This window comes from Lepus europaeus, chromosome 13, assembly GCF_033115175.1.
Source record: "Lepus europaeus isolate LE1 chromosome 13, mLepTim1.pri, whole genome shotgun sequence".
NCBI lineage: Eukaryota > Metazoa > Chordata > Mammalia > Lagomorpha > Leporidae > Lepus > Lepus europaeus.
The window spans coordinates 24,526,516-24,538,540 of record NC_084839.1 but is presented as its reverse complement, the minus strand read 5'-3'; the positions used below and the strand labels follow the sequence as shown (position 1 = coordinate 24,538,540).

The window sequence follows — 12,025 nt, the reverse complement described above, 5'->3', positions numbered from 1 at the left end:
AGCTTGTTCCTTAATCGCCACAAAGTTTCCGTATCACAGATACACACTCGGTATGTGTGTGTGCATGTGCGCCTGTGTGCACTCGTGCTGTGGCCGTGTGGAAGGCCGCAGACTGTTGTAATAGCTAGGATTTTTTCCACACAGCCGCACTCGCTAAGATCAGACTCAGGCCATGGGGGAGACAGCCGCTCAGTTGAGAAGCACGTCCTGGGTGAGATGGCGGCTGCACGCAGGGTCTCTCTGCCTCCCTGAGAGAGTCACGTGGAAAAGGTGGACCGGGTGGCCTGGTGTCTACCAGTAACCAGGACAGGCCACCGCCTCACGGTCCAGCACTGCAAGAGGAATGTCCTCCAAAATCACACTGTCCCAGCGCCACTTGTCCACCGCCCCAGCTCTGCCAGCACCTCCTGTGCCAGGCAGCCACTGTGCCCGGAGGCCAGCTGGCGTGGTGGAAGGCAGGGTGCTCCTTCAACACCCCAGGGCAGTGGCGGTGCTGGGCTGCCGCTGCTGGGGGAGGCCCCGGGTCCTGCTGTCCTCCAGCCCCATCCGCCCGCTGTCTGCCCAGCCCGGGCCTCCCATACTGTTTCCCTCTGCTCCTTGGCTTCCCCGGTCCTGCACTGACTGGAGGGACCTCTGTGCCTTTGACCTCACACGGCGCTGATCTCCCGTTCACAGCCTCCTCCAAGGTCTCCCAGAGTATCTGCCCCGCTCCCAAAGGGGAATGGATTTCCGAGAGCCCAACAGGCACAGATGACCGCTGCTAGAACTCGCTGAAGCCTGGCCTCCCGCGCTCGAGGGCTGCAGGTGCCTGCCTGGCCTTTCTCATGGGAGCAGAACGCCAGGTCACAGCAGAAGCCCCTGCCCGAGGGTCCTGGGGATGGCGCCCTGCATTGTTCCTCAGACCCCTTCTGCGACCCCTCTGCCCTCACTGATGGGCTTTCCCTTCCCAAACCTTGAACAAAGTAAGGGGCCAGACTCTGTTGAACGCCCCTCTGTGTCAGGCACTGTGCAGGCCTCTTGATCTACATGACCTAATTCAGTATCTGCAGTGACCCCATGAGGTAGGTTCCCCTTGTACCGATAAATAAACTGATGTAGAAAAGTTGAGGGGCCAGTGCTGCGGGGTAGCGGGTAAAGGCACCACCTGCAGCGAAAGCGTCCCCTATGGGCACTGGTTCAAGTCCTGGTTGCTCCTCTTCTGATCCAGCTGCCTGCTCATGCACCTGGGAAAGCAGCAGAAGATGGCCCAGAGCCTTGGGTCCCTGCACCCATGTGGGAGACCAAGAGGAAGCTCCTGGCTCCTGGCTTTGGTATGGCCTAGCCCTGGCCACTTGTTCACTCAAAAGGAGTGAACCAGCAGCTAGAAGACCTCTGTCTCTCCTTCTCTCTCTCTAACCCTGCCTTTCAAATACATAAACCTTACAAATGAATGAAAAGTTGAGTAGTATGCCAAAGGACACACGGCTAGTAGGTGGTGAGATCCTGACTGACCTGACTCTGAATAGAAATCAGAAAGACAGAGGGGCCTCACCGCACGTGAAAGGCAGTGGATTAATTCCTATTCTTACAAGGTGATGGAGGGACACGTGTCTCTCCTGGTGGGTAAGAAGCCCACGTCCTATATCAGAGCGCCTGGGTTCAGTATCCAGCTCTGGCTCCTGACTCCAGCTTCCTGTCAGCGAGCCCCTGGGAGGCAGCAGTGACGGCTCAAGTCATTGGGCCCCTGCGACCCAGGTGGGAGACCCGGATGAGTTCCTGGCTGCCAGCTTTGGCCTCAGCCCCAGTTCAGGACCTGTGCAGACATCTGAGGAGCGAACCAATAGGTGGGCACTCATTAGCTCTTTCTCTCATTCATTCTGCCTCTCAAATAAATTAATTAATTAAAAAGATGATAGAGCTAACAACAAAGGGTGGGGCAGGATTTAAAACCCGGCTTGTTTGCCCTTTCTGCACTATTCCTCCAAGATTGGTGACACCCGTATCTCCTGTCCATGGGTCATAAATCTTTTGAAGACAAGGAATGGCTTATTCCCTCCCAGGCCTAATCAGATACTCAGGGCTCGCCCTCCTGCAGACAGGAACAAGGAGGAAGCCCTTAGAACTTGGGAAGAGAGCAGAGCAGGACTGGCCAGCAGGCTGGCCTAGGAGAGCCATCACAGGCCCTGGAGTAGCCCTCCTTGGACACTCTTCCCTGAAGAAATGCTGACTCAAGCCCAGTGTAGACAGCGCGGCTGACCCTCCAAGTGGCGTCCGTGGTCTCACAACATGTGGAAGGTGGTTTACGTTTGCTGGCTCTCCCTTTCCTGATGCCTTACAGCGCTCCTCAGTAGTGGGTGCAAGCATTTGGCCTAGTGGGCCGTTAGGACACCCGCATCCACACCAGCATGCTTGGGTTCAAGTACTGCAAGTAAGGTGCTGCTCAGGACACCTGCGTCCCAAATTAGAATGACAGGGTTTGAGTCTCAGCTCCACTTTTTTTTTTTTTTTAAAAGATTTATTTTATTCATTTGAAAGGCAGAGTTACAGAGAAACAGGGAAAGACAGGGAGAGAGAGAGAGAGATTTTCCATCTGCCGGTTCACATCCCAAAAGGCCACAATGGTCAGGGCTTCTTCCAGGTCTCCCACGAGGGTGCAGGGGCCCAAGCACTTGAACCATCCTCTGCTGCTTTCCCAGGCACGTTAGCAGGGAGCTGGATCAAAAGCCAAGTAGCCAGGACTCGAACCGGCGTCCATATAGGATGCCAGTGCTGCAGGCAGTGGCTCAGTCAGCTATGCCACAATGCCAGCCCCCAGCTCCACTCTTGATTCCAGCTTCTTGCTAACGCACACTCCGGGAAACAGCAGATGATAGCTTGAGTGGCTGGGTCCTTGCCACCCATGTCCATGTGAGAGACCTGGAGTGAGTTTCAAGCTCCCAGCTTCAACTCAACACAGCCCCAGCTGGTGTGGACATTTGGGGGAGCAAACCAGCAGATGGAAGACCTGTGTGTGTGTGTGTGTGTATGCGCGCATGCATGTGCCTGCCTTTCAACAATAAACATTTAAAACATAAAGTACAAGAGTGGTGCACTGACCTGTGATTTAGTCAAGTTTCATCCCCTTTGCTTTTCTCTGACTTCAAAACCCACAAGGAATTCCTGTCCGTGCACAGGCTCTGTATAGCTTTGTGTAGGGCGAGGTTTTGAAGAGAAAAGAAAGTGGTATGTACTTGTCCAATGGAATGCGTTAGGACATCCAGGAGGAATGCGAGGGCTTTAACTGTTAGGGTCCCTGGGCACTTGGGGAATGAATCATCCAGCGTGGGTACAGATTCCTAACAAGTGAAGCCGTGGTGCTGACATCATTCCCGCACCATCATCTGGGGCCTGCTGCAGCTGCCTGGCGAGTTCCCACCTTGGGAATTTTCATCACTTGGGGTTTTTCTAGCCACACTTCACACCCATCATTCCTTCCAATTCGTCCACTTTTCTATCAGCTGGGATTTCACAAGTCTGGTGCTTTGTGACCCCTCCTACAGGGCGTCCTTGGGACAGTGTGTGCTTCTCGCCTGATCACTCAGCACCTGTCCTGACAACATTCAGTTCCATCAGCACTTACTTCAGCTGTGGACTGGGCGCTGCACCAGGCCTCAGGATACAGGGGTGATGAAGACAGAGCTCCTGCCCTCGTGGAGGAGGGCAGGGAGTGCCTGGGAGGTGCCTACTCTAGACTGGTAGGCAGGGGAAGCACAGTGCTTTGAACATAGTGCCAGGTGACAAGAATGTGAGGACTAAGGTATAACGTGAGTTGAGTGTTAGAAAATGAAGTAGGAGGTTGTCCAAGGCAGAGTCCCAGTTGCAGTGTCTCCATGAACAAAGACCCCTCAGTGACTAAGAATAAGAGGTGACACTGGAAGACTGGCTTGGGAAGCCTCACCTGCCATGTTAGGGAGTTCAGTTCCACGGAAGGGCCTGTCCAGAGGCCGGGGAACAGCGAGGAGGGGGATGTGTCCTCTAGAGGTGACGTGACATGACATAGGGCAGCGGGGATAGAGATGAGGCAAGATGCTGGATTTGAGAAATAGATAGTACTTAACTTTGGCAACTGGTGATTAAATAAGTGTATGGAATGTAAGGAGGGAGACAACCAGAAGGTCACGAGGTGTACAGGAAGCAGGTGCCACAAACGGAGAAGGTAAGAAGAGGCCCATGTTTGGGGCAGAGAGGAGTTGATTCAGTCATGTTGAGTTAGAGTGGCCTGGAGAGAGATGCGCCTCATTAACAGGACACACAGGTAGTTAGAGATACAAATCTGATGACTGGTGAGAGACTGGGCCACAGATACTGATTTAGGATCCATTATATTCAGTTGTTGAGACACTTGGGAAATGGTGGGGAATGGGAAGGGCAGTGTGCCCAGGACAGAACCCAAGAAAAACCACTGTCAGCGGTGTGGGAGCAGGAGGAGGGACCCATGATGGAGACAGAGAAGGAAGAGGCAGAGAGATGCACAGGACTCGGGAGTCCTGTCTTCCTGAACCTTCCAGCGCTTCTCTCCCTCCTAAACCTCCTGTCTGAGCCCTCTGGCTGTCCTATTCCCCCATAAATAAACTCTTTTTACATCCATAACATGCCACGCAGCCAATTCACTGAGGCTTCCAGCCTCCTGTTAGGTTTCCTGCATCCTTAAGACTCCTGGAGTTCATTTGCAGCCCTGGCCTTCTCTCTGAGCAATCTGTTTGATCTAAGACTTGGCATCTAATCATCACTGGTCCCCCTACCTCCGTGCCACATCAGATGGGGTGACTTCCGGATCATGAGGATGAAACATTAGTATGTCTCATAGTTCGTAGGTGCCCCCAACTCTTCAGCCCCACTCTGCTTCCACCTCCCAGTCCTCGACATGGCCCAGGCCAGGGCGCTGCCTCTCAAAGTGCGGTGGTGAACGTCCCTTCCTGCTCTGAGCAGAGCCAGCCTCGCGTCTCCTCTGCTGTCCTCATGTTCCAAGGGCCCTGCACCTTCTCCTGGCCTGCTGGCCTCTCTGCCCTCCTTACACAGGTTCACCCTAAGTGCTCTGCCCGGAAACCTTTGATTCCTTCACGCCCCAACTCCTCCCCTACACCTGCCGAGGATGACCCCGGTTCACATCTGCTTCTCTGCTCCTGCCCCGAGCACACAGAGGAAAATGGAACCCACCCCAAGGAGCATCACTGGAGATTCGTGGTCTTCATTCTTTCAGCCCTGTCATTCCTCCTCGCCACAGAGAACACAGCCCTCTGCAGGCGGAAGTGGAGGCATCTGAGCAGCAGCCAAAAGCCCAGTCTTTCCCCCCAAAATAGTTCCTCCATCTGCTCTGTCGCTGGGTCCCACATGACCTTGCTGTTGACCACCTTGTTGACACTGAGCATCTTTTCTAACCTTGAAACCCAGAGGCCTTGGCTTTAAAATAAGGATCATTGGGGCTCTCTGCACTCTGTGCAAATCAGAAGTTGCACCCCTGGACAGGCAAGCAGCTGGGTGAGCTGAGCATGGCTTGCAGGTCCACGCTCACCCCTCGCCTGGGTGCCACTTTAATAGCCATGCGCAGCCTGAGATGCCTGCTTCCACAGGGCCTTGGGGAACATGCAGAGCGCCCAGCAGAGAGCCTGACCCTAAACAGAGCCTCCAGAAAAAGAACTAATGCAGACCCAGGGGCCTCAGTTGCCCCATAAGCGTGCCCTGCTGGGGCGGCCCGTGCCACCCTCCCCCTGCATTTCCTGCATTTATTACTGTGCTCCTACTGTCCCCACAGAGCAGAGCTCTGGGAACCTGGAGTGTGAGCTGGGTACAGACCCAGGGTCATAGGGCAAGCAAGGGACCACAGGAGGAAAAGGGGAGGGGGACAGTTGGACGGAGAGGATGGTTTGAAAGACAGGAGCAGGGGCGATCCGAAGCCAGCCCCCCCATGACAGCATCGCCCCTGGTTCTAGGTTCTGCAGCCCTACCCCGCAGCCCTGGGGCTGCTGTCTGTAGGTGCTCCAGCATCTCGGGTCACCTCACGGCTGCCCAGAGTATCATCCCCGCCCCCTCAACCCTGCACTCACCCCCTAGGAGGCCGAGCTGTTCTTCTCTGATGCCCCAGAGCTTCCCAGAGCCCAGGGTTGCAAAGGCCCTCTAGGGAAGAAGGGGTTTCAGAAGGCCACGCCCATCCTGTGGGAGTAGCCCTTCCTTAAGAGGAAATCACCGTGAGAAGACAGTGAACTCTAGCCGCATGGGTATCCTTGTTGAAGGAGGATGAATTATGCCATCGCCCTTTTTGGCACAAAAATAATGCTCAGTAAAAGGTTAAATCCATCATGGTGTGTCAATGAGAACTATGCCATTATTCCAAGAATGATTGATTGGAAAGCACTTTACTTACAGGAAAATCACGGTGATACAATACAGCCTCCACTTTCAAAGTACTTTCCATTAAAAAAAATCATACCAACGTATAAAAATAGTTACACTGGAGATGTGAATCAACAGGCAAGTAATTTATTGGCACTTGAAAGCCTTGTGGTATAAACAGATTCAACAATGAAGCTGTCGGGTAACTCTGGTCCGTGACAACCCCGCTTCCATTTTCAGGGCAACTCAGAGAGCACTGGGCAAGGCAGTAGGACAGACGGGGACAGAGGGGAGGCCTCTGCCCTAAGGAGTTCCAAATTGTCCCAAATGTAGGCCTGCACACAAAATACTAGGAGCAGTGTACTCGGGCCTAAAAGAAAAGAGGATTATAAGGGAGAGAGATTCTTCTCAGCGTGGATTTCCTTGTTTCCTTCCTCCCCACAAACGTGACTGGGGGGAATCTGCTGGGCCTGCATACACAACTGTAGCTCTGCCATTGACTAGTGGCGCTGGACAAATAATCTCATGGGTCCAGCACTCAATGGCCTCACAGTGTGTTTCCCCCTCCCTCCCGCCTCTGGAGGGTCACTGTGAAGATGAATGAGGTCAGCATGGGCGGCCCTCACTATCCACAGGTTCCACGTCCACAGAACCCACCACCTACGGGGGAGCCCTCTCGGGTCCCCACTTCAAAAATGACAAAAGGCACAAGGCCATGCCCAAAAAGGCCGCAGCAAACTGCGATGGATGTGTGTCTCAAGGACAAGGTCACTAAGAAGCTCAGCATTCAGGCCGGCGCCACAGCTCACTAGGCTAATCCTCCGCTTTGCGGCGCCGGCACACCGGGTTCTAGTCCCGGTGGATTCTGTCCCAGTTGCCCTTCTTCCAGGCCAGCTCTCTGCTGTGGCCCAGGAGTGCAGTGGAGGATGGCCCAAGTGCAAAAACCAGAAGCTCAGCATTCAAAATACAGTGGAGGCCACAGCCCCCAGGGGCATTTCCAAAGCAGGCGTCTTCCACGCCTACATGCTCCCGACGACGTGGGTGAAGCCACATTGTTGTGTGAGTTGGGACACTCGAAGCAAGATGGCTAGCAGTGGGACTTGGGAAGCCTGGAAGCACTCAGCACGCCCCCCCCCCCCCCACCGCCATTCAGACCTGCTGGTACTGCCCCATATCCTCTGCCAGAGACTGGGTGAAGAGTCGAGTCCTTAAAGACTGAAAAGAAATTACACTTTGAAAGTACCGAAGGGAAAAAATCCCAGAGTTCCAAAAAGCAAAAATTGAATTAGCCAGGTACTGAGCACCATGCTGGATCTAGATGCAAGGAAAAGAATTAGAGCATAGATTTCTAGAGAACTGACAGTTGCTGAATTGGTTTTTATTCTTCACAAGATCCCTGTTGGGGGATGTTAATAGTTTCATTTCCTTTATAAGAAAACAAGCCACAAAGGGTTTACATTAATTTTCCCAGGTCATAAAGCTAGCAAGTGGTAGAGCCAAGGTTCAGATGCAGGGGATTTGACTTCAAAGTCCACAGTGCTGGAAGAAGTAAATCTTTACATCGGAAGAACACAGAATTAGAGCTCTCAACGTAAGGACAAATAAGTTCCGACATGGCAATCAAAACGCTTAATTAACCCTGGTCCACAGAAAGTCCCCATAATTATCCCAGCCATGTACTTGGGAGTGAATCAGTAAGTAGGCCCAGGAAATAACTGTCAAGGTTTTCAAACTCTAATGTTCCCATATAACTCAACACACACACATCCTTAAAAACGTCAGCTGGGGTTGGGCATTTGACAAGTGGTTAAGACGCTGCTTGGGAGGCCCGCATTCCATAACAAAGTGCCTAGGTTCAAGTCACAGCTCCTTTCCTGCTAATGCACACCTAGGAGGCTCAAGTGGTTGGGTCCCTACCATCCAAGTGGCAGACCTGGCTCCTGGATTTGGCCTGGCCCGACCCTGTATGTTATGGCCATTTAGGGAGTGAACCAACACTTTGCTTGCTCTCTGATGCACTTTAGGCTGACTGGCTGGCTCGCTCGCTCTCTCTCTCCCCCCTGCCTTCAATTAAATATTTCTTGTTCAAAAATCAGCTGCATTTAGACATTGTCACACAGTAAGATTTGCCCATTTTAAGTACAGAATTCAGTGAGTTTTGACAAATGTGCAGTCATCTAACGACCATTGGAATCAATACAGATTTTTCTGTCACCCCAAAAAGCTGCTGAACAGCAACCATCAGTATTCTCCAGCCCTGACCTCCTTACTGTTATACATTTGCTTTTTCTAGTATTTCATTTAAGTGAAATTATCTTAATCAGGGTTCACCAGAGAAACAGAATCAATAGGATAAAAATAGGAGGGTACTTTGAAAAGTTTGTGGAAAATGGAATTAAGATAAAATTCATTTTGGTGCAAAAAATTTTTGAAGTCCATGCATTTTTTGATAATATTTATTCATGAACTTTCTTGCAACTCCTCATTTGTGTGTATATACACACTATACACATGTATGTGTGTGTATATCTATATACACACACATATATATATATGAGACTTATTGGCTCATACAATTATGAAGTTCAAGAAGTCCCACAAATGCCATCTGCAAGCTGCAGAACCAGGAAAGCCCAATGGTATGATTCAGTTCAAGGTCAGAGGACTGAGAACCGACTGGCAGGTTGAGGGGGAGCAGAAGATGGATGTCCCAGCTGGTAGAGAGAAAGAATTTGCATATCCTCCTCCTGTTGCTTGTCTCTGGGCCCTGGATTGCCAGATGTCCACTTGTATTGGTGAGGGTGGATCTCCATCACTCTACTGACTTAAATGGTAGTCATTACCAGACACACCCAGAAAGAATGTTTTACCAGCTCTCTGGCTAGCCCTCACCCAGTCACGTCAACACACAAAATTAGCCATCACAGAAACCACTCACTATGACGTACAGTCTCCTGTGCCTCACTTCTTTCACTTAGCACAATGCTCTTGAGACTCGTCTATATTGTTGTATCAGCAGTTGCTCCCTTTGTATTGCTAAGCTGTGCTGTATATACCAGTTTGTGTACCCATTCCTCACGTCAAGAATGTTTGGCTTGTTTCCAGTTTGGACTAATTATAAATAATTTTGCTATGAATATTCACATACAGGTCTTTATATAGATACGTTTTTTAAAGAATTATTTATTTATTTATTTATTTGAAAGAGTTACAGAGAGGGAGAGACAGAGAGAGGTCTTCCATCTGCTGGTTCACTCCCCAAATGGCCACAAGCCAGGAGCCAAGAGCTTCATCAGCGTCTCCTAAGTGGGTGGCAGGGGCCCAAGCATTTAGGCCATCCTCTGCCATTAGCAGAGGCCATTAGCAGGATGCTGGATTAGAAGTGGAGCAGCCGGGACTTGAACCAGCACCCATATGGGATGCTGGCATCGTAAGCAGCTTTACCTGCTCTGCCACAATGCCGGCCCCGGTGCGTGCATGTATTCATTTCTCTTGGATAAATACCTAGGAGTAGAGCTGACTGCTGGGCTCTATAAGCTTATATTTAACACTACACAGAAATGCCAAACTACTTTCCAAAGTTCTGAATCATTTTATATTTACATAAGTAGTATTTAGGAGTTCAGTTGCTCCACAACTATGTTAAATACTTAGACTTTTTTTTTTTTTTAATTTTAGTCTCTATAGTAGGTATGTATGTAATGGCGTCTCTTTGTGTGTTCTGAGTTTGTGTTTCTATAGTTTCTAATCATGTTGACCATATTTTTATATACTTACCATCTGGTTATCTTCTTTAATTAAGTCTGTTAAAATCTTTTGCCCATTTTTACCGGATTGTTTGTCTTATTGGATTGTATTATAAGAGTCCTTTATCCACTATGCTTTGCAAATATTTTCTCCCAGTACATGGATCTTGTCTTTTGATAATCTTTTGAAGTGCAAAAGTTTTTTTTTTTTAATTTCGATAAAGTTCAATTTATCAGTTTTTAAATGTTTTGTGCTTTTAATTCTAGAACTTTTGTGTTAATTTATATTGAGATTGGCCCATTCTGAGTTGTCCTGTATGCTGTGCGGTGAAGGCTCATGTGTTTGTGTGTGAATAGCCATTCTCTGGAAAGACCGGCTTCTCTGCTGAATTACCTCGGCACCCTTCACTGAAAACAGACTGACCGCAGCAGGCATTCGGCCTCACAAGATGCCTACCTCCCACACTGGAGTGCCTAGGTTCAATTCCTGGCTCTCCCTTCCAGTTCCAGCACCCTGCCGACGCAGACTCCGGGAGGCAGTGATGGTAGCTGAAGTACTTGGGTGCCTGCCACCCATGTGGAACACTTAGATTGAGTTCCAGGATCCCAATTTCAGCCCAGCCCAGTCCTAGCATTGCAGGCATTTGGGGATTGTGAGCCAGTTGACGGGAAGTCTATCTCTGCCTCTCATATAAAATTTTTTAAATGTTTTACTAAAAATAAAGACATTTACCTTACATATGTGGGTCTGTGTCCAAACTCTGTTCAAGTGATCTACTCGTCCGTCTAACATGGATATCTCACTGATGAATGTAGTTACGACGAGCCTTGAGATCAGAGTTTACCTCCTCCAACTTTGTTCTTTTTTTTTTTTTTTTTTTTTTTTTTGACAGGCAGAGTGGATAGTGAGAGAGACAGAGAGAAGGGTCTTCCTTTTTGCCGTTGGTTCACCCTCCAATGGCCGCTGTGGCCGGCACACCGTGCTGATCCGAAGCCAGGAGCCAGGTGCTTCTCCTGGTCTCCCATGGGGTGCAGGGCCCAAGCACTTGGGCCATCCTCCACTGCCCTCCAGGGCCACAGCAGAGAGCTGGCCTGGAAGAGGGGCAACCGGGACAGAATCCGGTGCCCCAACCGGGACTAGAACCCGGTGTGCAGGCGCTGCAGGCAGAGGATTAGCCTATTGAGCCGCAGCGCCAGCATAACTTTGTTCTTTTTAAAAAGGTATTCTGCTCTCCTGGGTCCTCTGAAATTTCATATATGTTGTAAAATCAGTGTGCCCATTTTAAAAAAAGATTTATTGTTTTTTTTGTTTGAAAGGCAGAGTGACAGAGAGCCAGAGGGAGAGACAGAGACACAGAAATCTCCCATCCACTGGTTCACTCCTTAAATGGCCACAACAGCCAAGGCTGGCTGAGGCTGAAGACAGGAGCGAGGAACTCCATCCTTGTCTCCCATGTGGGTGGCAGGGACCCAAGCACTTGAGCCATCTTCTGCTGCTTTCCCAGGTGCATTAGCAGAGAGCTGGATCAGAAGCAGAGGAGCCAGGACTCAAACTCCAAATATGGGATGCCAGAGCCACAAGAGCCTTAACCCACTGTGCCACAACACCAGCCCCCCGTGTGCCAATTTTTAACAATTACCATGTGGGAATTTTATTGGAATTGACATTGAATCTATAGAATTATATCTTACCTCTTATTTTTTTCTTAAAGATTTGTATATTTATTTGAAAGTTAGAGAGAGAAGGGCGGGGGCTGGGAGTGGAGATTGATTTTTCATCCGCTGGTTCACTCCCCAAATAGCCACAACAGCCAGGGCTGGGCCAGGCGGAAGCCAGGAGCCAGGTTCTTCCAGGGCTCCCATATGGCTGCAGGGGCCCAAGCACTTGGGCCGTCCTCTACTGCTTTCCCAGGCACATTAGCAGGAAGCTG

At 50.3% G+C, this 12,025-nt stretch overlaps 1 protein-coding gene across 2 annotated transcripts in view; it reads left to right on the top strand.

Moving 5' to 3' along the window:
* Nucleotides 1-12,025, top strand: part of RBKS (ribokinase) — a 108,685-nt gene that overhangs the window by 89,958 nt on the left and 6,702 nt on the right. Inside the window, exon 8 of one of the 2 annotated variants that reach the window (XM_062209183.1) lies at nucleotides 10,362-10,773. The exons of the other annotated variant lie outside the window; for it this stretch is intronic. Within the exon in view, the coding sequence (XP_062065167.1) occupies nucleotides 10,362-10,385 (24 nt within the window). The 3' untranslated portion in view covers nucleotides 10,386-10,773. Of the gene's footprint in view, nucleotides 1-10,361; nucleotides 10,774-12,025 lie in introns of those variants that run through there. 2 annotated transcript variants of the gene reach the window in all.